Source organism: Diceros bicornis, chromosome 29 (genome assembly GCF_020826845.1).
Source record: "Diceros bicornis minor isolate mBicDic1 chromosome 29, mDicBic1.mat.cur, whole genome shotgun sequence".
Lineage (NCBI taxonomy): Eukaryota > Metazoa > Chordata > Mammalia > Perissodactyla > Rhinocerotidae > Diceros > Diceros bicornis.
Window position 1 is genome coordinate 30,895,188 of NC_080768.1, and position 26,926 is coordinate 30,922,113.

Here is a 26,926-nt window from a genome sequence, read left to right on the forward strand (position 1 = left end):
TTTATAGCTTCTCTGTTTTTTGGCAGACATAAAATCTGAGCAAAATAATCTAATAGAGATTTGATCAATACTGAAGAAGGCAGAGAAGATGACTTTCTGGCTGGGTATAGTTGCGCTATTGTGTTTGGATTGTTTGAATTTTTCCTGACTTAACGCCCAACTTGACATCTACTGTGCTTGCAAATCAGTTTCTCCCACACTGAAGCAAATCTGGGTTTTCCTTCTTTTGGATTTGGATTTATTGGCCTCTCTTACATTGCATGATGTCTTTAATGTATCAAAGTCACCATGGATTCTATTCCTGTCTTTGAGGATATCAGCCACCTTCTTGAGATTTAATAAACATATATAATATTAAACATTTAGAAACTCAGAGCTGGTCCCTGGCTTTGCTTACACAATCATTTGGATGTAAACCCTTGGTAATTGGTGTATCTTTCTGAACCATTCATGAAAATCCTGGCCCATCAGGAGGGTTCTGCAATGGCTTCAGTGCTCTAGGTAATATTAGAGAAGAGGCTGGGATGAAGAAAAGAAGAGTAAAGAAAGGAAGAGGGGAAGAAAAGGGAATGAGAGAGGGTGGAAGATGAATATGAAAAGTGTGCCAAGGTATAGCACTGGCAGAGAGGTGATAAAGGCCACGAAGAGCCCTCAGGAGCCCTCACAAACATCTTCTTGTGCCTCCTGGTACTGTTGTTTCCCCTTCATCTACAGAGCACAGGCCCTAGTTTGTTGCTGAGACTGTCACACAGAGACAGAGTCAAGCGCCATGCCAAAGTACAAAGGTGACATGGGTCATGTCCTCCCTGCACAGTCTGCCAGTTTATCAGAGAAGGAACTAAAGGGGCAGGATGTTTTTAAAAATAGGATTGGTAAGAATCCAATGCTGTTGATGGTCTGGGGCATAGTAAACAGCTTGATTTTTTCCCCATGAATGGCTTTGTTGTACAAGCCTGCATGACTGGTCATCAGTTTGTCCTTCTTGTCTCCAATTTGATCATATCTGTTGCTCTGAATCCATGCATATGGCTTTAACAGAAGATTCATCTGTGAGTGATATGGTCAAGGGCACACAAGATGTTATTCTGATGCCCAGAGAGACCGACAAGGGTGGTAGAATGAAAGGCAGAGGTTGGGTTAGCCTTAGCAGGGAAAATATGACAAAACTAGGGAGGCATAAGAGGCCCTAGTGAAAAATGGGAAAAGCCCTGGTGGGGCATTGGGTGACTGAATTGGAATGGAAGGACTGATGGAAGAGAAGGGGGAATGGGAAGCCACAGTTCTTCAAGGAACCCAATCTATTGAAGTCAGTGATTTTCAAATTCTGCTCTGAGTTTCTCTTCTTCTTCTTTTTTCTTTTTTTTTTGCTGAGGAAGATTAGCCCTGAGCTAACACCTCTTGCCAATCTTCCTCATTTTTGGTTGAGGAAGATCAGTCCTGAGCTAACATCTGTGCCAATCTTCCTCTACTTTATATGTGGGTCACCTCCAGAGTGTGGCTGACGAGTGGTGTATATCTGCACCCAGGATCCAAACATGCAAGCCCAGGGTGCCGAAGCAGAACACACTGAACTTCACTACGCCACGGCGCTGGCCCCTGCTCTGAGTTTCTCACCTCCACTTATGGTAGGTCTCCATAAGATTTCCTTAAGAGAAGTAATCCACTTGTGGAGTTTAAAAAATCCATGGTCCTAGATAATGGCAAGCACACAACTCATTTGACAGTTATCTGGGTTTTTTTTGTCTTCCTGGACTGCCTCAGCCCAGGAGCTAATAAATAGCACCTGCTATTTTGAGTGTCTTTATGGGGAGCAATCTATCTTCAAAGTTATGTGGGGCAAAGAAGCAAATGATGAACTTAGATCTGCATGATCTGAGTTTGTGCCTTGGCCCTGATGTTTATTATTTGTGTATTGACAGGTAAGCCATTTATTTGCTTCTCTCAGCACTATTTCCTAATCCCAGACTCAGAGGGACATACACAGAAAGGAAAGCAAAATTTATCTTGTGAAAGAACTTGATGGGTTCATTATCTTTCAATGGATCCAATGTGTTTGCTTGCCATAGATAAGATCCTCAAAGTTGGACTCCTGGTATGTATGATTATCACCCAGCTTCCTTCAGTTTTTTACTCTTTGAAACACGTTTAGGGCACAAATTCTTCAGTAATGGGAATAGTATGAAGAACGCTGTAGTTGCCCATGAATATTTCATGCACAGAGAAGAAAAGCATTGGCTTAGCTCCCAAATGATGCCCGATCTTTTAAAAGAACGATCTACAGAAACTTCAGGATTCTCATTCCATCAAGTGCCAGGCTCCTGGCACCACACAGGACTATCTCATCCCAGCCTTTCCCCACCTCAACTTCATACTGAATTGTTTGTACTCTCTGGCACCTAACAGGCTAGTGGATCCTTGAATGCTTTTGTCCACGTTATTCTCCCAAGACACAGCTCAGGCATCATCTCCCCGCAGGCAACGCTGCTGTCACTTCCACACCAGCTGAGCTAAGGGTCTCTCAGCCATACAAGCTTGCTCCCCCAAAATATGGTGTGTTTACACCCTTTCCCAAGGCAACGTTGCCCCGTCTCCCAGCACCTGGCACAGTGGCTGGCCCGGGAGGCAGGCTCTAGGAATGCTGACCTGAGTAACAAGACCACACTAATGACTACGAATTTGGGACTTGTGACTAACTTGTGATCAGCTGCTGCCAATTCACCTCTGATCAGCTAAAACACATGCATTTCCCTTCTCTGCATGCTGTAGTACATTCTACCCAGCTGTACAGAAGTACTGAAAGGAATACAAGGCATTTTTACCCTGTCATTCTGACCTCAGGACAATGCTATTCAAGCTTGCAAACACAGACATTTTAGAGCCAACATTTTAATCAGAATATGCCAACACTGATGAATTTTCCTTAAGAGGAAGGGGAGATGGTGAGGTAGGAGCACGTAGATGTCAAACCACCTGCAGACCACCTGTTTTCCCCACCTCATCCCAGTCATGCCTCCAGGAGCTAGACGGAGGGCTCTTTGTTTTGCTTAGGAAATGCATTTTATTCCCTACACTAAAGCAAGCTGGCAGTACTAGAGGAAGAAGTGCCCCTGATGAAGGAAAGACCAGGCCTTGTAGGGTGGGCAGGAGCAAGCAGGGCATAGAAGCTTTAAGGGGAAGCAGGAGTTACCCCTCAGAATGTGGAGGAGGAGGTGGTGGCAAGAACAGGTGCACCCTTGGGCAAAGGACCCCACCAAGACAGGTGCCAACTTCACTAGGACCATCAGGTGCCCCAGCTGCAGCTCAGGTCTGTCCAGCATGAGCATCAACTGTGCCGTCAGCCTCCATACCCGTTAGGCCTGGCTCCTCTGGGTACATGGGCATCTCTTGCACGTCTGTGACCTACCACTATACTACACTTTCCTCAACAAATGCTCCTCCTGTGCACAGCACCTAGCGCTTCCCCCTGGGATGACCGTTAGCACTGCCCTCTTCCACTGAGCAGGGGAGCAACCACAGCCCAGCTGCTCTGTGCTTATGATGGCCAAGAAAATTGTTCCCATTTTGCACACCCATCATTGATTCAGCACCCCCTTGGACACTGACAGAGTGAAGCTGGAGGACATGGGGGCAAGATCTGAGTGCACATACAGGCATAAGATGTTAACAGTGCCACACTTCCAGACATGGCATAGGAGGGCAGGATGTGTTAGTGATTGTCAGCTGGTAGGTAAGAAAAAAATATAATAAGGGAAAAGGGATCAAGCCTCTACGATAGCAACCTGGACCTTTAGTTGTGTTAAGAGCACAACTGCTTGAATTACAAGTAGAATTCTATTAATTTCAAGTCTTAGTTAATGGAATGCTCTGGTGGCGTACATCACCTTTCTTTAAAAATATTCTAGAAATCAGATGAATGAGCCTGACTTAGTCCAGTCTTACAGTACACTGATATTAGTCTTACCTTATGTTGTACAGGCAATAATCTAATACCAACTTTTCTTTTTAAAGGTTAGGAATCTTTGTGTGTGTATGTTTGATCTGAGTATGGGGAAGTGAGGAGAGGCAGTTAGAGAACTTTGTTCCCTCTGTTGGCAGAAAAGGGCCAACAGACACGGGCCACAACCACAGGCAAAGGTTAGAGAAACTTGTTATTAAATTTAATTTTCTTTAAATACATACCTTTCTCCCACCCTCACCCACTTCAGGGAGGAACGGAAAACCCCCACCCCTTCCAGCCGGGGGATCACATGTACAAAGCCTGAGATGGTGAGGATGCAGTATAAAAATACTATTTACAAAGGGGAAGAAGGTATCTGTTGCTACCTTAACCTTCAGACACCCCCATCCCCAGGCCCCTTTTGCTCCTGGGAATCCACTTGAGTGTAGAACAAGCCCTTCTTCTAGGGGGGCTCTTAAACCCCAACATGGAGTAGGAAGCTCTGAGATTAGCTGAGGAAGACAGGGAAAGAGTAAGCACCTCAGATCCTAGCAGGGGGAGGGGATCTGCCCTCCATTACCCTGTCATTAGCGGGCCGGCCGGCCAGCCTTTGTTTCAATAGGTCCCATGTAAACATTGACTTTCCTTTTATACATCCCTGTTCTTCCTGGTTTCCTACACAGCCTCCCTCACTTCCACTGGAGGCACTTGATTCCTCCATCTTTCCTTCCTTCCCTTCTAACCTTCCTATGGAAAGAGTAGGGAGGGGAGGGGAGTTCACAGGTGGGGCAGAGCCCATCTCATCCCCTCTTCTAGGTCAGGGCAGCTTGTCCTCGCAAGGGGAAACCTCAAGGGGTGTGCTCCAAGTTCTTGGCCAGATACGGGTGGATTTCTTTCCCCAGAGCAGTGACAAGGCAGGTAGATAGTCCAGTACCAGGATACAGTGGTCTTGAAGGGCGATGCCATCAGTACTGAGTAGCAGGGAACAAGGCTTCAGGAGGCAGAAAGGTGGGGCAAGGCAGTCTCACCCTGATGGTGGGAGACCAGCCCTGCACTACCTCCCCTTCAGGTGAGCATGACCATCACCACCCAACAGTCTTGTTCACTGCAGCTGTGCAGAGGGACCAGGCACCCACGAGGCAAGAGGTCTTCTCCAGGCCTTGGTGTAGAGGCAGCACTCACACCAGCTCATCCAATAGGATCCCGATGCTCTGGGCGGCCTCTGAGGGACCAGCAATCGGCTTGTTACACATAGGGCAGACACAGCGTACTTCTAGCCACTTCACCAGACACCTGCGGGCAAAAGAAGACCTGTTTTTCCTCTAAGAAGATTACCCAACCTACTCTAGCTCTCTCTCATTCACAGAGCCCAGCTGCTTTTCAGAACAAGAAGTGTGTATTCAGACAAGATGTAGGGCATCGCTGGCAAGGGGTAGACGGGAGTGGGTAGGGATTTGGAGGTTCTAGAAGATGATCCTTGCTTATTTCTTTCAAAAGGCACCCCTGGACACACATCCCTGCTATGGACACTTACTTCCGGTGAAAGGCATGTTGGCACGGGAGCACACCTAGCTCGTCCTTCCCCTTAAAGTCTTCCAGACAGACTGCACAGGTCTGCTGTGGAAAGAAAGGGGGCAGTGTGAGAGAAGATGGGAAGAACCTCACTCACCCATCTTGAACACCCATTATCTCATCCCCATCCAAGAAAACTAACTCTAGCACAATCTCCTTATCAGCCAGAGAAACTTCAGTCATATTTCATAAAACTGCACTGACAGTAGGGTAGCCATTAACCATATGTGACTTTTAAATTTAAATTGGCCAAAATAAGATGAAATTAAAAATTTAGTTCCTCAATTGCACTAGCCACATTTCAAGTGCTCAATAGCCACATGTGGCCAGTGGCTTCCATATTGGACAGTGCAGACATAGAACATGTCTATCATCACAGAAACTTCCACTGGGTGGTGGTGTTCTAGAAGAATGGTTTTTAATCCTTTCTAGCCTAGAACATTTCCAAGGGGCCATTTATCAATAACGAAAGGTAAGGATAGGGGTATGGTGTATGGTATACTTTCTTTAAATCCAGATTTACATCCCTATATAGTAACCCCCTCTATCTCAGCTGAATTACTCTTCCAGAGGAGGGCTTAGGAAACATCTGAACTTGTCAAGACATAATAGTGGGCATCAAAAAGAGGCAAAATGAGGCCAGGGCTAGGCAGTCTCATGTCTAGCGATACCTGGGCTTCTCAGGCACTCAGACAACCACAAACACACTCTGTGCAGGAGTGTCTGTGATTAATAAAGGAAGCCTTGGGAAATGAGTTAGGTGACCTCGAAGGCATAGGTGGGAAAGGAAGAGGAAATAGCCTCTTCCTAAAGAGTCAGTGCTGAAGGGACCCAAGGAGCTGGTGTGCATGTCGGGGGGGCAGAACAGCGAAGACCCACAGGGATGGAGATACTAGTCAGACCCACAGTCTGCTAGCGACCATGTATATACAAGGGCAACTTCTTCAGTGAAAAACCAAGACATGGAGCCTGAACATGGGGCTAGTTAGCTGAAATCTGTATGGAGTGGTATGACCACCCTTCTCTGAAAGATTATGCCCAGCAGGCTTCCTGGGGCCACGTGTCACCATTCATCTAAACCCTTCTGTGATCCTTTGTTTTCCGCCCGCGCTGGTTCCAGAAATAATGAATTCTGTATATTGATTACATGCTGGGATGAGTCTCTTTTATTTGGCCCAAGGAACTTAAAAAGTTCCTGAAAGGGTACAGGCTGAGAGCTGGAGAACGTGCCATCTGCCTTACCTGCTGGGGCCCTCCCGTATGCTGCCCCGGTACACTCACCCCATATAACTGTAACTTCTTGGCATCACCTTTAAGCACCACCTGGGAAGAAAAGAGGAGGCATGGTGTTAGAAGGAACCAACCTCAGGGGTCAGGTGGTATCAACCAATGAAGGGAGTCCCCAGTCCTGCACCGGAGCCCCTCCCTCTCCCTCCAGGGATGGGAGGGCTTTGGGCACTGCCTGGGCCAAGGCAGACTTGAAGACGTGAAAGGAGTTAGCCTCAGAGAGGGCCAGAGGTGAAGCTAATGGGGAGGCCAGGCCAGGCCAGCTTCCGCTTGCTTGCTCTCCTCCCCTCTCTTGCAGGGAAAGTGGAAGAGGAGGAAGTCTCAGGGAAAGACGTGGCCATTTACCTCCTTATATCCATATCGTTCACTCTGTGCCTGGTTCCGGAGTTTGCTGGGGGAGAAAGAAGAAGGGGAGAGAAGAGGTTACTATGCCTTTGTACAAACAGAGCCATTCAAAGCAGGACAGGCAGGCTGGTTGCTTGGGCATTCTTCTGGGGGTGGTGAGGGGTGCTCCCCATAGGGATGTCTCACCCCTAGACGCCCTGGGGTATGGTTTGGACCTATGCAGACCACCCAGAGTGGATGAAGGACTCAGACTCAAATGCCTCAAAACTTACTGGTGGTCCCATGGATTGGGGAATTTGGTGGCAGAGCACCCCAAATAGTACATTCACTCACCCTGCCATTTCCCAGGAGGTAAATTCCTACAGGCTCCCAAACTATATAGATCAACAATTGTTTACTGAGTGTACAGAAGTAGTTAGATATTCTTAAAAGGGATATTTCCATTAAGCCAGGGTAGCAGAATAAGTAAGCCTCTGTTGACTTTGGGGAATTTTCCACCCGGAGAACAAAAGTATTCTAGAACCAAAGCACATTCTTCCCTTCACAGTGCCAGGCAAGCACAGGCGATCTCTTCTTTGTTTCTTCTTTTCGTTTCAAGCTGGTGGCCTGCATACAGCCTGACTCTCAATAGCCGAAAGGCGGCACGTTGTTACTAACGGCAACAGCGCACTAGTCATCGAGGACTCGCTAAGCATGGACCGCTGCACTAACATACTCACATACATTCTCATCGATTCCCAACAACTTTAAGAGGGAGATACTTTCCTTTTTACAGATGAGGAAAACAAAGTCCAAAGAAGTTAAGTAACTGCCCAGACTTCAGAGCTAGTTGGCAGCAGAGTCTGGATTTGAATCAAAGTCTATCTGATTACAGAGCCTGAGCTCTTTAACACACAATGTGGCTTGTTTCTCCAATTAGGTAGAACACAGCATAGTCCTGAGAATATGATCTGGGCTTGGAAAATACCCTTTCAATCAGCAAGGCTGCAACTCTCTGAATGGCTTACTATGCAAATGGCCAATAATGATGCATATATATTTTTTTGCTGTTTCATTTTCAGTGAGGGAAACCTTCCGCATTCTGCAGGCAGCTCTACGGCCTCCTATGCGTGGGAGCCAGATGGGGCTCTCTCCCACTGATCATTCTATCATAGGTCTAGGTTATGGGCCTGAGCGTCAAATCCAGCTGACCACTTGTTTTATAGGGCCTATAAGCTAAGAATGGTTTCTATTCTTTGGTGAAAGTAGAAATCAAAAGACTATTTCATATTGTGTGAAAATTATATGAAACTCAAATTTCAGTGTCCATAAAATTTTATTGGAGCACAGACATGCTCATCGTTTACATACTGTCTACGGCTGCTTTTGCACAGTAGGGCTGGGTAGTTGAGATAGAGACCGTATGACCCGCAAAGCCAAAAGCATCTGACCTTTTGCAGAAAAAGATTGCCGACCAGAATTAGAGGAAGAGAATCTCAAATCATGAGCTTTAATCAAAAGGAGTGAGATAAGATGCTCCATGGGCATTGCAGAGAAGCTGAAACTGCACCCAGAGTGGTGAAAGAGGCAGAAGTGGGGGCAGAGCCACGCCTGAAGCACAACCAGGAAGCAGATAAGAAACATCAGGCTGCCAGCCACCTCCATCATTCCTAATAGGAAGTCAGGCACCCTGGAAAGGCCATCTATGCCCAGAGCCTCTTAGGAACTGTCCAAGTGGACCCCTGCCATGGGGTTGAAGCCCAGGCTGCATATCCACTGCCTCCCTCCCTCTTCCCTTACTGGAGGGTTTCTGGTCATTGGACGGTTAGGCTAAAGGCCTAACCAGGCCTCCCACTGTCCCATCTTCAACTTGGCACTCTGTCCCCACTTCCAAATGACAGGGGCAGGGAAGGATGCATCCAAGGCTTAAATGAACAACTGTTACCTGACTGAGATGGAGTTAAGCTGGGGAAGGAAGAAAGTGTTCTCACTGCTCACAGCCGCCTTCTGAGGGTGACACTGTTGCTGTTACCAGGTACGTACAGAGTAAATAAGGAAGCGGTGAGGAGCCTGCTTCTTAACTCAGACACTGAGCGGATGCCACATGTCTTTTGAGCCTCAACTGCCTCACCTGCAACATGGCTATAATTAGTAGAGCGTGCAGGGCCTTTCTGCTTGCTCCATCCTAGGGTGCCAGGGGTGCCCTCCTTCCCCACCCTTATCCCTTTTATCTGCTGGCTCCCTTTAATGGTCTCACTCAAGGATCCTCCAGAAGCCAGACTCTCAGAGCCCAGGACTATGAGGACAGTGAAGGGCTTCAGAGCTGCACCTTCACCCTGCATGTAGACTTCCAGATCAATAAGGTACAGACTGTGATGAAATGAGGCCAAAAAGGTTGCAAGGGAAACAAAGCAAAAAACAAAGGCTCTGGGCCATCCCAGCAGGGAAGGCAGGGCCAACAACTCTGGACAGGTGGCCTTCTCAGCTGTTGGGTGAGCAAAGCAACTAAAAATACCCTGATTTCAATGAGACCGTTTCTAGCCACTGCCAGTGGGCTCTCCCTTGCTTCTCTTCCCTTTTGGAACAAACAATGCAGCCAGGTCCTGAAAATAATTGTTCCTTTCCTGCCTATTTGTACTTCACTGGCCCCTCCATCCTGTGTGGGGCAGAGGTCACCTCTTGGGGGGTGAGGGAGAATCAGCGAGGGGGAGCTGGGGAGTGGAGGCTGGCCTTGGCCGATGAGCTAACCAGGTCAGGAGCTGGGGGTCATGGGCCTATTTTGGCTGAGGAGGAAACCGAGAAGCAGGGAGAGGAAGTGGCTTCTGTGCTTGTGTGTCTTGCTATATATAGACAACCACAGGCTGCCACACACCAGCCAGCCTCTGGAACCATGAAAGTCCAGGGTCGACAGGCTTCGGGCAGGCTGCAGAACAGAGGGCAGGGTGGTGAAGGAGCAGATTACTGCAGAGGGGATAGGTGGTGCCGAGCAGCCCGGCAGGGGGGAAAGCTTTTGGTATCCTGTGGTTACTGCTCTACTTTTTTTACTCTGGCCAAGCGAAAATAAATCAGCCATACCTAGCTCCCCAGCCTGTCTTTCTGCAGGACCCCAATCGCTAACTATAAGGGGGCGGGCATGGATGCCACAGCTGCTACTCCCCTTCCCCTTCACGGAATAAGAGGCAGAGAAGGCAAATGTCTGGAATCGGACAGACAAGCTAATTGTCACCAGACTAGCCCACCTCTATCTTCCTTCATGGATGACCCTGGGCAGATCCTTAACTGCCCGAGCACGAATTTCCTCATTTATAAAGTGGCCTAATACCTAAATGGGAGGGATGTTCTGAGCACTAAGTGAGCTAAACATCTTACTAAATGCTGACCCCAATGCCCGGCACACTGAGGCACTTGGTCAAGAGTAGCTAAAAACCAAAGATTACACTTATTAGTGGCAGAATTAGGAAACGAACGCTGGTCACCCATTTATTGGCCCAGAGTGATTTTCTAGATTTTCTTCACTTGACCACCTTTGCAGCTTGGCATGTATGCATGTGTGCGCATGTGCCTGAGTGTTCCTGTGTGTGTGTGTGTGTGTGTGTGTGTGTGTGTGTGTGTGTGTAGGGACCAAATAAAGCTGGTTTTACAGACTCCTCCCAGCATCATACATAAATCTTTGGTATTTAGTATGTCTCCATCTTTGGTCTCTGTGGAACTGCGTAACTTGCTTGATATGGGGAGATGGGGGTGGTTGGTAGTAGAACATGAGTTTGAGGAAGAAAACTTAGGCTTGGGGAAGGGGAAGCGGGTGGAGAGATACCAGAAATCTACCCTCCCCCTCACTTTAATATAGAAGCAAATTTTAGACACCATCGTACAAGAGGGAAAATAAACCACTATCTTTTCTGCAGACTTTTAAGTGAAAATTCCAGTCCTAGGGACTTTCAAAGTTCTGAAAAAGAAGAGAACCAAGGCAGCAACTGGGAGCACTGCGGAACAGGGCCTGAGGGCATTTTCCCTTTTTAGAGGGAGTCTTCTAGCCTTAGGAATATGGACAAGTGTCTGCCCTCATTCTAGCCTCCTTCCAGGTGAAGCACTCACACCCACCAAGACATCTCAGTAAGGAGCCAGAACTTCTTTTCCCTTCATCTTCATTTAATCTTCTTAAATGATTTGATCAGACACTAGCTTAGACCCCAGCGGACGTCTAATCAGACCTTGGCTAATATGTGTGTGGTGAGGGGCTGGTTATCATGGTGGCTCTAAGGACCACTAGCATGTTCTACTGGTCAGGGATGCTCAACACTCCCCAATATACAGGATAGTCCCATGCAATGAGGAACTGTTAACACCAATAGCGCGCCCTAGTCAGAAACACTACTTTAATTTCCATTCTAAATACCAGTCATGTCCGAAATTTTTGGTAGAAAACAGTACCAGTTCCCATGTCTTTCAACAGGAGGTGAAGAAACAGTTCCTGAAGCTTGGCTAGCCCTGCCAAGCTCAAGTCCTTCCCTGGATCCCTACGCAGTAAGAATAAGTGATGTTTTTAGTTTTTTCACTCTCAAAAGTAAGAACTTACAAGGCAGAGTAAACAAGCAGCTCTCCAGACATGAGCTTGCTAATATTAGCATCTGGCGGGTTGACAACAGGATTTCCCAAGAGGGCAGAAGAACATGCCCCTGGTGTAACTGATGCCCCCTATCCCTGGCCACCAAGAGGTGTGAGTGGGGAGTAGAGAGATGCCCAAGGGACCATCAGTGATATTACTCGGTCAGACAGTAATTCTAGGAAACCTTAGAATAACTGGCCAAGGGCAGGATGCAGCTCAACCCGTGGTGACCTTATACGCTCTGGGACAACTTGATAGGCTGATGTAAATAGAAACGCCAGGCCTCAGGGGCCCAGTGAAGGGCAGGCTAAGCCCTGTGTCCCAGCGGGAGGCAAGTGACTCTGCTGTGGGAGCCTCACTTGGCTCACCCTACCCCTGGCCTCCCCCTCCCTGACTCCCCAACCCAGGTCAGCCAGTGAGCCACCTACCTGATAAAATAGCAGCAGAAGATGAGGCTGAGCATGAAGATAAAGATGCCTGTGCCGAAGATGACCATGTAGATGTTGAGAGGAAGGTCTTGGAAACTGATGGGTGGCATTGAGCAGGACTTGTTGGTACTAACCAGTCCCAGGCCGCAGAAACACCCTGCAAAGAAAGGGGAGGAAGAATTATATTATAGTTGGAAATTTACCACTGGGGCTGATGGTGCTCTGTGTCAGCAAGGATAGAGAGAGAAATGGCAGGTTCTGGGCTCCAAAACCTCTGATTCAGGGGCAGAGGCTTAAGTTTATTTAATTTAATTTAATTTATTTATTTATTTATTTTTTTGAGGAAGATCAGCCTGAGCTAACATCCATGCCAATCTTCTTCTTTTTGCTGAGGAAGACCAGCCCTGAGCTAACATCTATTGCCAATCCTCTTCCTTTTTTTTTTCCCTTTTTCTCCCCAAAGCCCCAGTAGATAGTTGTATGTCATAGTTGCCCATCCTTCTAGTTGCTGTATGTGGGACGCCGCCTCAGCATGGCTGGACAAGCGGTGCATCAGTGGGCACCCGGGATCCGAACCCGGGCCACCAGTAGCAGAGCACGCGCACTTAAACCGCTAAGCCATGGGGCCAGCCCCAAGGGGCTTAAGTTTATTTCCTAGTCCTAACACTTACCAGCTATGTGATCTTGGGTAAAGTATTTAATCAATCTATGAAATGGGATACTACACACAGTACTTAACACAGCATCTCCTTCTAGAAGATCCAGGATTCAGGCAATCGGCAGAAAATGGAAAACTCAATTCCATTAGGTAGAAGCCCATATAGTGTAGTAGCAAAATGAAGAGGCTTAGGTGAGAAAAGGTAATTTGGGTTCCAACTCCTCCTCTCCCTAGCTATGTGACCTTTAAGAAATTACCAATCTAAGCTTCACTTTGTCATTTGAAAACAAGCGAAACACAGAGAGGAATGAAAATGATGGTGTAAGAAATGCTTTGTAAATTGCAAAGTGTAGTTGCAAAGGTCATTCGTCATTATTAAGCCACCTGCTCCAGAAGAAAAGCTGCACCAGGACCAGAATAGAAATCGTTCACTCCAAGGCTGGGCCAGCGCTCCAGAAAGTGGCAGGGGAGCCGGGGGAGGGGCAGCTGCAGCCTGCTTTTACTGGCCACCTTTCCCCTTTCTACTCAAAGCCTGGACTACACGCAGTCCCGTAATGGCAGTGTCCTCCCCTGGAACTTGCTAGAAATGCAGAATCTGGGGCCCACCCCAGACGAAAATGAATCAGAAAGAACATTTTAACAAGGTCCTCAGCAGATTCCTAAGCGTTCAGCGTGGGAAGCACTGGCTAGCCACTAGATGCTCCCCCTTCTCCCATGACTCAGAGGTCAATCCTGATTGGTCTACCATTCGTGGTAGTCACCTTCCCCTTGCCAGGGTTTGGCGTTGAGAAAGGTATGTGACAGGGTTCTGGCTAAAGAACCAAAGAGAAGGTCTGCTGGAAAAGGAAAGATTTTTCTTTTTTTGTCAAGTCTTCCTGAAACACTTGGAATGGTGGCAGCCACGTTTTAGCTGGAAAGAGAGCAGTTCAATATAAAGCTGATGGCTGAAGGTGGCAGAGGAGACAGGGAAAGAGAAGGAAAGAGGAGAGATTATGTCAGTTGAGTTGGTGGATTAACCAATCCTGGAGCCACTCTCTATCTTGGAACTACTGGTTCTAAGAGTTAGTAAATTTTCTATAATGTTTAACCATAAAGAAAAAAAGATAGCATATAAACAATAAGGCAGTTGAGTGTTTTTTCCTGCTTGCAGGCAGAAATAACATAGTGAGTCAAAAGGTAAGCATAAAACTTGGACTTCAGAAAGTGGTGAGGGCCGGCCCCGTGGCTTAGCGGTTAAGTGCGCGCGCTCCGCTGCTGGCAGCCTGGGTTCGGATCCCGGGTGTGCACCGACGCACCACTTCTCTGGCCATGCTGAGGCCGCATCCCACATACAGCAACTAGAAGGATGTGCAACTATGACATACAACTATCTACTGGGGCTTTGGGGGAAAAATAAATAAATAAAATTATAAAAAAAAAAAAAAAAGTGGTGAGACAAGAACACTAGAATTTACCATATACCTGCTACATCCCAAGCACATTCTCATGCTCCGAAGTTTTTCTTTGTAATGCCACAGTGAAACGATACTTTCCCCACCAGTGGGAAAAAAGGCTCAATCTGCAGTCAAACAGCTAAGAAGGCCTGGCTCCAAAGACCTCTGTACTCAAGTCTTCAACATGGGCACTTTACTGACATCTTGGTTAGGAGCCAGAATCCATTAACATACTTCGGAATTCTACATTATAATTACCAATGCTACCGCAACTCAGCAGAAGACTGGCTTGAAAGACTGGAAGTCATCTTTGACATTCTACATCTCATTCCTCTTCATCCCCTAGATCAACCCAGTGGCCATATAATGAGCCTCCTTCCACACCTCTTTCAGATTTTGTACCCAATTCTATTGCCAAGTCCCTAATCCAAACAGATTTTGGGCCCAATTCTATTCCAAGTCCCTATTCTAGACACCTAATTGATATCTGATCACTCCCCTAATTTAGCACACGTCTGACATATCCTCCCATTTGGTTTCTATCATCTATTTTCCAAACTCGTTACTGGCTTCAAGTCCTCCTAAACCTGCATGAACTAGGTCCCCTCTCTCAACCTTGTCAACCTCCCCCTCTCAGTGTCCTCCAGCATCACCCCATGTGGACCAGTCTCTTCACTATGTCTTGCCCAACCTTGTCCTCACCTGTCTCCACACCTGTTCATGCAGCTTTCTCTGCCTGCAACTTTTTCTCCCTTCCCGAAGTCCACCCAGCCTGGTCTTTGTGATATTCCAGTGACTTCTCTCTTCCTGAATTCTATCGTGCTCACAGTCTACACCACATGTTCTGGCTCCTGCATACTCAGTAACTGTCTTACATTGCCTAAGTGTTCCTAGCATCAACTTAATTTAACTCAAACATGCATTAAGCATTGATTATATGACAAGTACTACGAGAGACACTGAAGATAAAAAAACAAAGAAGAAGAGTGACTGGCCGCTTTTTCCATCTAGAGAAGGCAGACACAAAGGTGTTCACCATGCTAAGTTAGGCACCATAGCAGAGGTGTGACTATAATCCTGAGGTCAGAGATGAGAGTCTAACAAGCTTGAATGCTCCTCGTCCTGAGGACAGCAACTTGGACTTTTCTATATGCTCCAATGCCTTGCCTAGTGTTTGGCTTGTTTTTGATAACTAGTTGACAGATAAATAACTTGTGATTTTCTCCAGACAACCTAGTGCCCTTGGCAAAAGCTCCCCCTTCAAAGTGAGGAGACTGATGTTGGGGAAAATAGCCCAGAAGCTGCCCTCAACTAATGGATGACCAGTCAACCAACAAGTATTGTGGAGGGCCTGATTTGCATCTTGACCTAGACATTGTGGGGAAACAAAAAGTAAAAGAAATAGTTCTTCTCCTGAAAGACTTTTTGATTAAGTTGAAAAAAATTAAATAACTAGCTATTAAACTTTGCTTTGCTCTATAGGAAGCCATTGCTTCTAGACTACAGCAGGGGTTAGAAAAAAGTTTTCACCACCTCTCTGCCCTCCACTCAAATATTTGCTCTCTGTAGGCCAAAGGAGATCAATTTTCCATGAAGACATCACGGTGGATTGGCTAGAGAGGGACAACTTTCAGTCGGCTCTGGAAAAGGGCCTCATGACTTCCCTTCCAGGGACAGGTGTCAATGCCAAGGAGGTCTTCCTCCCCACCAGGCGCATCTCCCCACCCCCTGCCTCAGCAATATATGATGCTCTAAGAGGGTCAAACCCACAATCTGCCTTGGCTCTCCACGCACCTTTTATGAGCTGGAGCCTGTTATCTTTAGGGTCCCCAAGAACCTCATTTGGTTTCCTGTTCTGAGACCTTGCAGAGCCAGTGGCTAATGCAGAGGGTATCTGTGTGCAGGCACTCTGGCCTCCACAGACTCCTGATCAGTTTATCTGGACCACCTTATCTTGTCTGATAGAGGCTTTCCCTAGGACTCCAGAATAGGGTCAGTGAGCTTTATGTGATAAAGAAGTGGGGGTGAGAAGAGCTGAATAGCTAAGAGAAGATGGTCCATTTGCTTGTATTACAATTAAAAAGACATGGGAAAAAAATATATTGGCTAAAAGCTGAGCATGGAGTAGTTGTTCCTCTAAAACTTCTAAGGACAGAATACCAACCCCAGGAAAGGGGTCCAGATGCTTTTCACAAAGGGAAAGTGGGGGAGGGACTGCTTCCTCATTTGGAGTCAAAGAACAGGACTCTCAGTCATTTTAAGTAGCGAAAAGATAAAGCAGCAAGTTCTCTGCTGGTCTAAAAACCTCACATGAAGGAGCGCTGCCCAGAAGAAAGGCCGGTGTTACTGACAGCTGCCTTGCTGCTTCTCCTGAAGTCTCTGTTCCATTGTCTCAGCCAACCTATGAAAGCCTTGACATCAGAATGTCTCATCACGGTGAGCAGGCTGGGAGCAGGAATGACGTCAAGAGAAGGGCTGGCCAAAAAAGACCAGTGGATCTGGGAAATGCTTCTCCTTCCCAGTCAACGGGAATCTTTCCCAGATGCTGGGACACACGGTCCTCCCTCACCCTCCATCCTCCGCCCCCCTCTCCCGCAAGGCAGGCCTATCACACACAGCCTGGTTCATTTTCAGGAAATTAGATCCTACCAGCAAGAGGAAGAGGGGGGTGGGGGACACTCATAGACATGCTGCTCAAACCCTGCCTTAAAACAAAAGCCTCTTGAAATAATTAATCCAAGATCTGGCAGGAGTCTGCTCTCAAGAATGGATTTTTTCCCCCTAACGAGCCAGCCTGCCATACTCAGAGATAAGGCCAGCTGCTTCCCTCCCCCCACCCTCTTCTCCAGAAACTCTCCAAGCGTTAGAACTATGCGGTCAAGACCCTAGGGCCACTGGAGGGTCTCAGGGCCCATGGTATTAAACTGACCCACTCATAAAGGCCCCCCTTTCAGGTAGCTTGGGTGAGGAATCAGACCCAAACCCAACCTGTATCACCTGAACCGCTAAAAAGCCTCAGGTGAGATGAATTTAGCCTCACTCAGGCCAGGGAGGGTGGGGGCTCGGGAATAGGGTGGGAGGGGTGATTGGCTCTGGAGGTGCGGCCACCACAAGGTTCGGGAGCTAGTACCGTGGTCTGGCCTTGGGGTCAGAGAGCACAGCTCCCTCCAGGCGAGCCCTGCACCCAGGAGTAGCCGGGCGCCGAGATATCTGCAAGGCTTCATCAATTTCATGAAGCCACGCTCTGTAACCCGGCGTCTTCCCCCGGCACAAAGCCCCTAGCAGCCAGCGCGGAGCCAACAAAGACGCAGAGGACGCCGCCCCCGCGCCCCGTCCCGCACGCTGCATTGTATACATATTTAAAATAGCCTGCGAAGTTTCAGGCCGGGAACTTGAGCTCCCTCTAGGAGATCCCACCCGAGCGCGGATTTAATTCTCCTCCGACAACCACAACAAAGAGCAGAGTTTGAGCGCACAAAGGCAAGGGAAGGCGGCAGAAGAGCGAAGCCGCCACACAAAGGCCGCGAACCCCTCGGCTCCCACGACCCCCGCCCGCCGCACGTTCAGAGACCCTTTCCGGCCCTCGAGTTAGACCTGGATTTTTTTTTTTTTCAAATTCCGCGCTGTGCACAGCACAGTTGGGCGCCAGGACGCCTTCTCGCCCGTCCCATTTCATGAGAAACTTGTCTCAAGAGGGAGAACGAGCCCTCAGTCTGATCTTAAGCCCTGCGCCCCCCTCGCCTCTCCGGCCAGCCCAGCGCCCGCTCGCCCCCCCGCCCGGGGACTCACCGTTACACCACTGGAATGGGTGCATCAATGACCTCTCGGCTGGCTTCCTCGGGCGAACGAACGCAGGCGGCGGGTAAGGCGGGCAAGGTGGGCACCGGCTTGCGGGTCCGCAGGAGGGGCCGGTGCAGTCCGCGGCAGCCGCCTTTCTCAACAAGTCGAACTCCCTCCGGAATGGGGGGCTTCGGCGTGACCGGTTTTAGAGCAACAAAGAGGAAAGAGGAGAAAACAAACCCAAAGTCCCCCTGATCAAAGCAGCACAGAGGAAATGCAGGAGGGCCCCCGGCGCTGGGGGAGATGCGGGGCGCCCTGTCGGCAGAGGCTCTCGGCCCGCAGAGGAGGGAAAAGCCTTGGCGGGTGGCTGCGCTCACGTCCCAGGACGCGAAGGTGAGAGGCGGGAGACTTCGAAACTGACACGAGCTGCGCACACCCCCCTCTCTTATACTCCCCCTACTCCCCCACCCCCCCTCCGGGAAACTCCGCCCCCGCCCGTAACCCGCCCTCCGGCCAATGGGAGCCTTCCTCCTGGCCCCGGGTATTATTTGCAGGTCCGCCCCCCTCCAGAGGGGGCGCGTCTTTGCTCCCTGGGCACCTCCTGCGTCACCTTCCCAGTCCTCGAGACACAAGTCCGCCCAGAAGCGCGCTGCACCAGGCGACGGCCGGAGCAGGCGGGGGCCAGCCTCCTCCGCCCGGGACCTGGAGGAAACCGAACAATTAGTGCCACATTGTTTTCCGCCTCCAGATCTTTGACGGCTTAGAATTTCTACAGCTCTTTGAGACGCCAGTTCTGAGGAGCGTTTCCATTTCTGCTCCGTGGGCAAGGGCTTGGTCCTGGCGGCTAGCACGTGCCTTTGCTGTCTGCAAAAGGGGGAACTGAAGCAAGAAGGCAGAGCAGATGAATTACAAAAGTGAGCTCTGGAAAGAGCGTTAGTTGTCATCTCATTTTTGGCCAGCCTCTCATTTTACAAACAAGGAATTAAGGCCTGAAGCTTCAGCTTAAGGTTGGCTGGTCAGGGCTCCACGCTCCTGACTAGCAGAATCAAACCCAGAAATCGATATTGGCAACACCATAAGGGCAGTGTCTTCAGCATCTAGCACCGCGTACGTGTTGAATGAATAGTAGTTGGAAGAAAGACTGAATCTCTTAATTGCCCGTCCAATATGCCTTCTTTTACCTGATATTGCATCTTTTCCTTCTTTCTTTTTCTTTTTTGTTTTCCTGTCTTTCATTTATTTAGAACACTTTCACCGCGAGCCCACTTTGTGTCAAGCACTGTTAAACCGGGGAGCCGTCGACATAGTCGGAGTCAGCAAAGTTTCTACTCTCCTGGGGTTTACATTGTGTGAGGAGACAGACAGTAATCAAGCAAGCAAATAAGGACTGAATCTAATCTTCCTATTAAACTTCATTTGTTAATTGAAGGTGATAAATACTTTCCCTAACTCTTAAATAAGATTATGCATATGAGTGCTTTGTCATTTAAAAACATGATGGTTAAAGTATCAGGTGACTTCATCAAGATCACATAGCAGTCTGCAAGAGTTTAGCACTTCATTATGTAATTGTCTTAAAACAATTGTTTTTCTTTATGAGCTAGTCTGGAAGGGCATCATGTACAGATCCAACTCATTTCATCTCCTAATTGGACAATTGCAAAAGCTTCCTAACTGGCCTCTCTGATTTTTGCCCACGTCTCAGACTTTAGAGCTGGCAAGAATCACCGTTATGTTAGAGGTGCTACATGTGCTAATTATCAGGCCTCCAGCTTAGAGATTCTGATTCAATAGTTAAAGGTGAGAGCCCCAGAAACGTTCATTTAACGTGCCTTGTCCCTCAAAATTCTCAGGCAGTTATGCTGAGAGAAATAATGCTCTGATGTTACTCTCGAGTCCATCCTCCCTGCTGGCTCCAGAGTTATGTTTCTAAAACATAAATCTGATCATTTATTTCTCTTGCTTAATAACTATTGGTCTCTGGTGTTTACAGGATAAAGTGAAACTCTCAAGTGTGACATTCAAATCGTTCCAGTCTGGCCTTGGCCTGTTTTCTAAAACCAATGCACTCTTCTCTACACTGTTTGTCAGCCAGGAAGCTCTGCTGTTGTTCCTCGAACACAGTCTATTCCCTCTGGACTGTGATTTTGTATGTAGCATTGCCTATGTGTGGAATGCCCTTTTTCTTTCTGTGCCTGACCATTTGTAAGAGACACCTGAAAATTCACCTCTTCTGTGGCTCCTCAGGATCAGCTTTTCCCTATCTGCATCTCTTTCAACACTTTGCGTGTACAATGTAGTAATGCTATGGGATTATAAAGATAAGTATGTGATTTCCTGAATTTGATACCTTCATGAGCCCTCCTCATAAGCGATTTTTCAAGGTATGAACCACTTTTATGGTGGTTCCAGTGTCTGGTTCATTAAATATTTTTGGAATGGATGTATGTACGTGCCTGTGTATAAATGACCATACAGGGGCCAGCTCGGTGGTACAGCGGTTAAGTGCGTGCGCTCTGCTGCTGCAGCACGGGGGTAGCTAGTTCGGATCCCAGGCACGCAATGACACACTGCTTGTCAAGCCATGCTGTGGCGGCGTCCCATATAAAGTAGAGGAAGATGGGCACTGATGTTAGCCCAGGGCCAATATTCCTCACCAAAAAAAGAAGATGGCTTAGATTGGGAGATGCTGGTTGAAGGGCTTTGGTCTTGGGCATCCTTGAAAAGCTTGGTTCAATCCCAGCGTTTTCCTAGACTGAAGGTGCTATCACATTATGTCAATACAATTTAGATAACTCACCTCCCCCACCCCCGCCAATGACATGATGGTTCATATCCCCAGTTCTTGTGAGTCAGGAAGGCAAGTCTGCTTATTTTATTGAGGAAGAAACTGAAACAGTAAAGAAGATGATGGATTATACATTCAAAGCCACTTGAGAAATCTGAAGTAGAATTCTGTTTCTAAATCTTCCATGGAAAGAGAGAAAGGTAATACTAGGCCTCCAGAAAAACTTCTCAGGAGTCAGGGATTCTCTTTATTTCCACTGCCCCATCCTAACACCCTCTAATACACTCCCTGTTTTGAGGCTTGCAAGCACTAGAGAAACACTTTGGGGAGAGAGAGCTAATTCTGTGGAGGAGCATGGGGCCAGAAGCCTTAATCACCCCATTTCACCTTTAGTAAGAGACTCCTTCTTCCATGGGCCTCCAAATCCATCCTTAAAATATGGAAGAGAATGCTAATGAGGTAAATTGTCACAGCATTTCCCCAAACTTTCATTTCTTAAGAAAATAATTTTTATGAGAGGAACATGCAATTCTTTGAAGGGGTGGAGAGTTGTTCATTGTACCTTTGGGCAAATGAGGCCCTTCACTCATTTTATTCTTAAAAGATCTGGCCGTCTTCTGTCCATATGCCCTGGATGTCTCAGTACCAGGATGCTTTTAGGGAACTGATGCAACTCTTGGCCCAAGGTGTTCGTTATTTACCCAGCAATGCCCCCAGGTCCTGGTCTGTGGTTCTCCAGGAACATGAACTAGCAATTTCCCCACTCCCTCCCCCAGCTCCCAACCACATGGGAAGACCAATAGGAGAAAAAGGCATTGGTGTGACCTAGAGGCTGGGTCAGTTCTGGGATAATGTCTGGGGCTTTTTCCTAAGTATCTCTTAAGCATCCCCTGATGCTTTCTAGGTATTGGGAGCCTGGAAGGAAACAGAATCTATGGGGTTCAGACTAACCTAGTTCCCAGGAATTCTGCACAGTCCTGCTATCTCTTTGGATTTCTGGAATGAAGCCAATACTCAAGGCTAGAGCTGAACTGTTTCATGTGTGAAAGTGGAGATTCAAGAAAAAAGCAGAGGAGGGAAGAGAACCACCTTTTATTGACCACCCACTGCAGTCCATGCCCTGTGCTCAGTGCTATCCATATTTTCATTTATCCCTCACCACAGCCCTTCAGGAGTTACTATTTTCTACTTTTCTGTATGATAAAATGGAAGCCCAAGAAGGTTAGATCTTCCCCCAAATCACATAGCTCTTTAAGTTTTGGTGATGGAATTCCAACCAAACTCAGTCTCTCTCCACAAAACATGCTCCCGGCTCTGGAGTCTGGCATGGTAATAACTATGTGAAACCTTAGTTTCCTCCCCTGGAAAATTAGGGCTTGTACTGGAATCTACCACAGAGGGTCATATGAGGAAGAAAATATTTTAAAAATGCTTGGTGTGTGCCTGGCACATAAAAAGCCCCCAATAATTGTGAGTTATGGTGATCATTGAACTGCATCCTGAAGCATCGTGGCTCAGAAGCAGCCTAGGACCAGGAGCCAGTAGATCCAGCGTATTAATTAGGATACAAGCCAAGCCACCACGGTGGCTTTGAAAATATGTCCACGAAATCTTCGATACTCCTTCCTTCAAGAGGTGGAGCCTAGTTCCCATTCCCTTGAGATTGGGTTGGACTTTCAGAGTCCTAACAAATAGAATGGGAGGTGACAGTGCTTCGCTCTGAAGGCTGGGTCACAAAAATGCCCTGCAGTTTCCTTCTCTCTCTCTCTCAGATCACTTGCTCTGGGGAAGCCAGGAGGCTTGTCATAAAGACACTCACCTCTGGAGAAGCTTGGAAGTGAGTATTTTAGCCTTAGTTGTGCCTCAGTGACTGCAGGCCCTGCCAGCACCCTGGCCACCACCTCATGAGACCCTGAGACAAAACCACACAGTTAAGCTGCTCCTGAATTCCTGACCCACAGAAACTTTGAGACAACAGATGTTTATTGTTTTAAGCCACTGAGTTTTGGGATAATTTCTTATTTAGCAATAAATAAATAATACAGCTACTGTACAAAGAGCCATAAGAATACAGAGGCTCAGACAATCTGGTTTATTTCTGCCTCATGAATATTCCAAAGAAGGGAGGTGGTTCTGCTTCACGAAGTCACCCAGAGCCCCAGGTTCTTTTCTCTGGCTGCTTGGCCCTGTCTTAAGATATGTTCCTTGTTCATACGGTAGAAGCTGGTTTACCAGTTACGTGTCTTATGTTCCAACCACAAGGGAGTGGGAGGACAGCATTTCTTTTGGTAAGAAATAGAGCATTAGTTTTGTTCCCATTCCACTGGTGAGACTTAGTCACATGGTCACACCTGTCTGCAAAGGAGGCTGGGGAATGGAGTCTCTAGCTGGACAGCCATGAGTCTGGTTGGGCTGAGGGCAGATCTATTAATAACAGGAAGAAGTGGAGACTGGAACCTAGTGGATGCCGAGCAAGCTCTCTACTCCTGAGTCCTGGTGTTAGTGCCTTCTCTGTGACTTCCAGTCATTCACCTCTCCAGAGCTCAGTTTTTTCAATTACAAAGTGAATGATTGGATAAGACTGGTGGTTTTCAAACCTTTTTTTGTTTTTAGTAGCAGAATCTTTTTATTAAATAATATTTAAGAACAGAAACAGCATGTATAAAAGAAATAAAAATAGAGCTGCGCTGTTTCAATCACTGTGGGGTTTCTCTGCCTGTCCCCCCTCCACATCTGTGGCCCCAGGAAAGCTCTGTGAAATACTAGGGCTCCGTGAAGCACAATCAGAAAATCATTGAATGAGAAGTGCTGGATTCCTTCCAGTTCTGGTGTTTTTGATGTTGCGGTCACTCACCTGTGCCCTGAGCTGGGCTGGATCACAGCCTCGTCTTGCTTGGCAGCTGGGAGCTTGTTGTACCTGACATATGTTGGCAGAGAAAAATGGAATGAGCCTTTGCCTTGGGTGTCCAGCCTCACCTCACTTCCTTTCACCCCTTTCCTGATCTTATGACAAGGCTCTCTTTTCTCCTGATGCAACTGAGGGTCCCTCCATCCGTGGACCAGGGGCCAAAGTGCCTGCATGGAGCTAAGGAGGAGTGTTCTGATTGGCCAGTATAACTCAGACTCATGCTCCACCTCTCAGGTGGGGACACGGAGACTCTTGAAGAGGACTCTGTCTCCCTTCCTGAGTTGATATTTTTACCAACTCTCCTGCCTTCTCTTCTGGGCTGCCGTTGGCCTCAACTGGAATTAGGAGGTCAGGCTCTGTCAAGGTGATAGATAGGGAATGTGGACTTATCCAGTCCTGACCCAGTTTGTGAGTGAACTTCAGGAACCAGGGAGGAGACGCCTCTCCCCTCTGATTTTTCCCTACCCAAACAAATCTCAGAATTCTCACAAATACAAACTGCCTCAGGGAAAGTTGCCTAGGGGGAAGGATTTCCTTTCTGTGAGTCTGCAGACCATCAGAAGCTGGCTCTTGCACTGATAAACATTCCCTTCCTGTTAACAAAATGAGGAATAAAAACCATATGATCATCTCAATAGATGCAGAGAAGGCTTTTGACAAGATCCAACATCCATTTATGATAAAAACTCTCAACAAAATGGGTATAGAAGGAAAGTTCCTTAACATAATAAAGGCCATATATGATAAACACACAGCCAACATCATACTCAATGGGGAAAAACTGAAAGCCATCCGTCTGAAAACAGGGACAAGACAAGGCTGCCCACTCTCACCACTCTTATTCGACACCGTACTGGAGCTTCTGGCCAGAGCAATTAGGCAAGAAAAAGGAATAAAAGGAATCCAAATAGGCAACGAAGAAGGGAAACTCTTGCTGTTTGCAGATGACATGATCTTATATATAGAAAACCCTAAAGAATCCATTGGAAAACTATTAGAAATAATCAACAACTACAGCCAAGTGGCAGGGTACAAAATCAACTTACAGAAATCAGTTACATTTCTATATACCAACAATGAAATAACAGAAAGAGAACTCAAGAGGACAATCCCATTTACAGTTGCAGCAAAAAGAATAAAGTATCTAGGAGTAAATTTAACTAAGGAAGCGAAAGACCTATACAATGAAAACTATAAGACATTATTGAGTGAAATCAATGATGACATAAAGAAATGGAAAAATATTCCATGCACTTGGATTGGAAGAATAAACATTGTTAAAATGTCCATACTACCTAAAGCAATCTACAGATTCAATGCAATCCCAATCAGAATCCCAACGTCATTCTTCACAGAAATAGAACAAAGAATACTAGCATTCATGTGGGGCAACAAAAGACCCCGTCTAGCTAAAGAAATCCTGAAAAAGAAGAACAAGGCTGAAGGCATCACAATCCCTGTCTTCAAAACATACTACAAAGCGATAGTAATTAAAACAGCATGGCACTGGTACAAAAACAGACCCACAGATCAATGGAACAGAATTGAAAGTCCAGAAATAAAACCTCATATCTATGGATAGTTAATCTTTGACAAAGGAGCTGAGGACATACAGTGGAGAAAGGAAAGTCTCTTCAATAAATGGTGCTGGGAAAACTGGACAGCCACTTGCAAAAGAATGAAAGTAGACCATCTTCTATTGCCATACACAAAAATTAACTCAAAATGGATCAAAGACCTGAAGGTGAGACCTGAAACTATAAAACTCCTGGAAGAAAATATAGGTAGTACACTACTCGCCATCAGCCATAAAGGGATCTTCTTGAATTCCGTGTCTACTCAGATAAGGGAAACAAAAGAAAAAATAAACAAGTGGGACTTCATCAGATTAAAGAGCTTCTACAAGCCAAATGAAACCAGGATCAAAATGAATAGGGAACCCACCAGCTGGGAAAAAATATTTGCAAACCGTATATCTGACAAGGGATTAATCTCCATAATATATAAAGAACTCACACAACTGAATAACAAAAAAACAAACAACCCAATCAAAAAATGGGCAGAGGAAATGAACAGACACTTCTCCAAAGAAGATATACAGATGGCCAATAGGCACATGAAAAGATGCTCAACATCACTAGTCATCAGGGAAATGCAAATCAAAACCACACTAAGATATCACCTTACACCCGTTAGAATGGCTATAATCACCAAGACAAAAAGCAACAAATGCTGGAGAGGCTGTGGAGAAATGGGAACCCTAATCCACTGCTGGTAGGAATGCAAACTGGTGGAGCCTCTGTGGAAAACAGTATGGAGATTCCTCAGAAAATTAAAAATAGAAATACCTTATGATTCAGCTATCCCACTACTGGGTATCTACCCAACGAACCTGAAATCAACAATCCAAAGAAGCTTAGGCACCCCTATGTTCATCACAGCATTATTCACTATAGCCAAAACATGGAAGCAACCCAGGTGTCCCTCAACTGATGATTGGATAAAGAAGATGTGGTATATCTATACAATGGAATACTACTCAGCCATAAAGAAAGACAAAATCATCCCATTTGCAACAACATGGATGGACCTGGAGGGTATTATGTTAAGTGAAATAAACCAGAAAGAGAAAGACAAACAGGGCATGATTTCACTCATATGTGGAAGATAAACCAACACAGGCACAAATAGAACTGTTTGGTGGTTACCAGGGGCTAAGGGGGTGGGGGGTGGGCACAAGGGGTGGAGGGATGCACTTACATGGTAACTGATAAACAATAATGTACAACAAAAATTTCGCAGTAAAAAAAATAAAAAAGAAAACGTATTTTATTTGTTAAAAAAAAAAAAAAATTCCCCTCCTGCTTCCCGAGAACAGGGCTGGGCCTCTTTCCACTGGCTTCCAAAGTTCCTTCCTGAGAGAGTGTGCCTGCCACCTTCTCCCAGGCCAGCCGATGCTGAACAGGAATTTGGCAGAGGGCTTATGTGTCTGCCAAATCAGGGGAACAATCCCAGGCCATTTTGAAGGCCCATGACCACCGCCCACAAACAGAACATTCCAAGATTGGGGGTGGGGTGAGGATTGGGAGAAGATGAGGGAAGGTGGACTTCTTACGACTCTGGGCGTCTTAGGATGAGGAATATCTTAAACTCCTGGGTAAGATATTAGGATACAGTGGTGGGGGGTTGATTTATCCCAGGGCTT

General features: G+C 46.9%; 1 protein-coding gene across 2 annotated transcripts; it reads right to left on the reverse strand.

Moving 5' to 3' along the window:
* Positions 1 to 3,437: 3,437 nt before the first annotated feature.
* Positions 3,438 to 18,424, reverse strand: RNF122 (ring finger protein 122). Of its 2 annotated transcripts, none has more exons than XM_058525187.1 (6): positions 18,035 to 18,424; positions 12,155 to 12,311; positions 7,142 to 7,187; positions 6,791 to 6,832; positions 5,472 to 5,551; positions 3,438 to 5,230 (listed from the first exon to the last, which is right to left on the reverse strand). In XM_058525187.1, the coding sequence occupies exons 1-6, from the start codon at positions 18,057 to 18,059 to the stop codon at positions 5,116 to 5,118; spliced, it is 465 nt and encodes a 154-aa protein (XP_058381170.1). In that variant the 5' UTR covers positions 18,060 to 18,424; the 3' UTR covers positions 3,438 to 5,115. The 2 variants fall into 2 exon arrangements, with proteins under 2 accessions (XP_058381170.1, XP_058381169.1); XM_058525186.1 differs by having other exon boundaries at positions 5,472 to 5,554.
* Positions 18,425 to 26,926: the final 8,502 nt, after the last annotated feature.

What these genes read in the sequence shown, in the direction of transcription:
- RNF122 (XM_058525186.1), bottom strand. Translation starts at nt 18,059, where the DNA reads ATGCACCCATTCCAGTGGTGTAACG. An exon ending in AACGATATGGATATAAGGAG is followed by an intron (nt 6,833 to 7,141) that starts GTAAATGGCCAC and finishes TTTTCTTCCCAG; the next exon opens with GTGGTGCTTAAAGGTGATGC. An exon ending in CAACATGCCTTTCACCGGAA is followed by an intron (nt 5,231 to 5,471) that starts GTAAGTGTCCAT and finishes TTTTGCCCGCAG; the next exon opens with GTGTCTGGTGAAGTGGCTAG.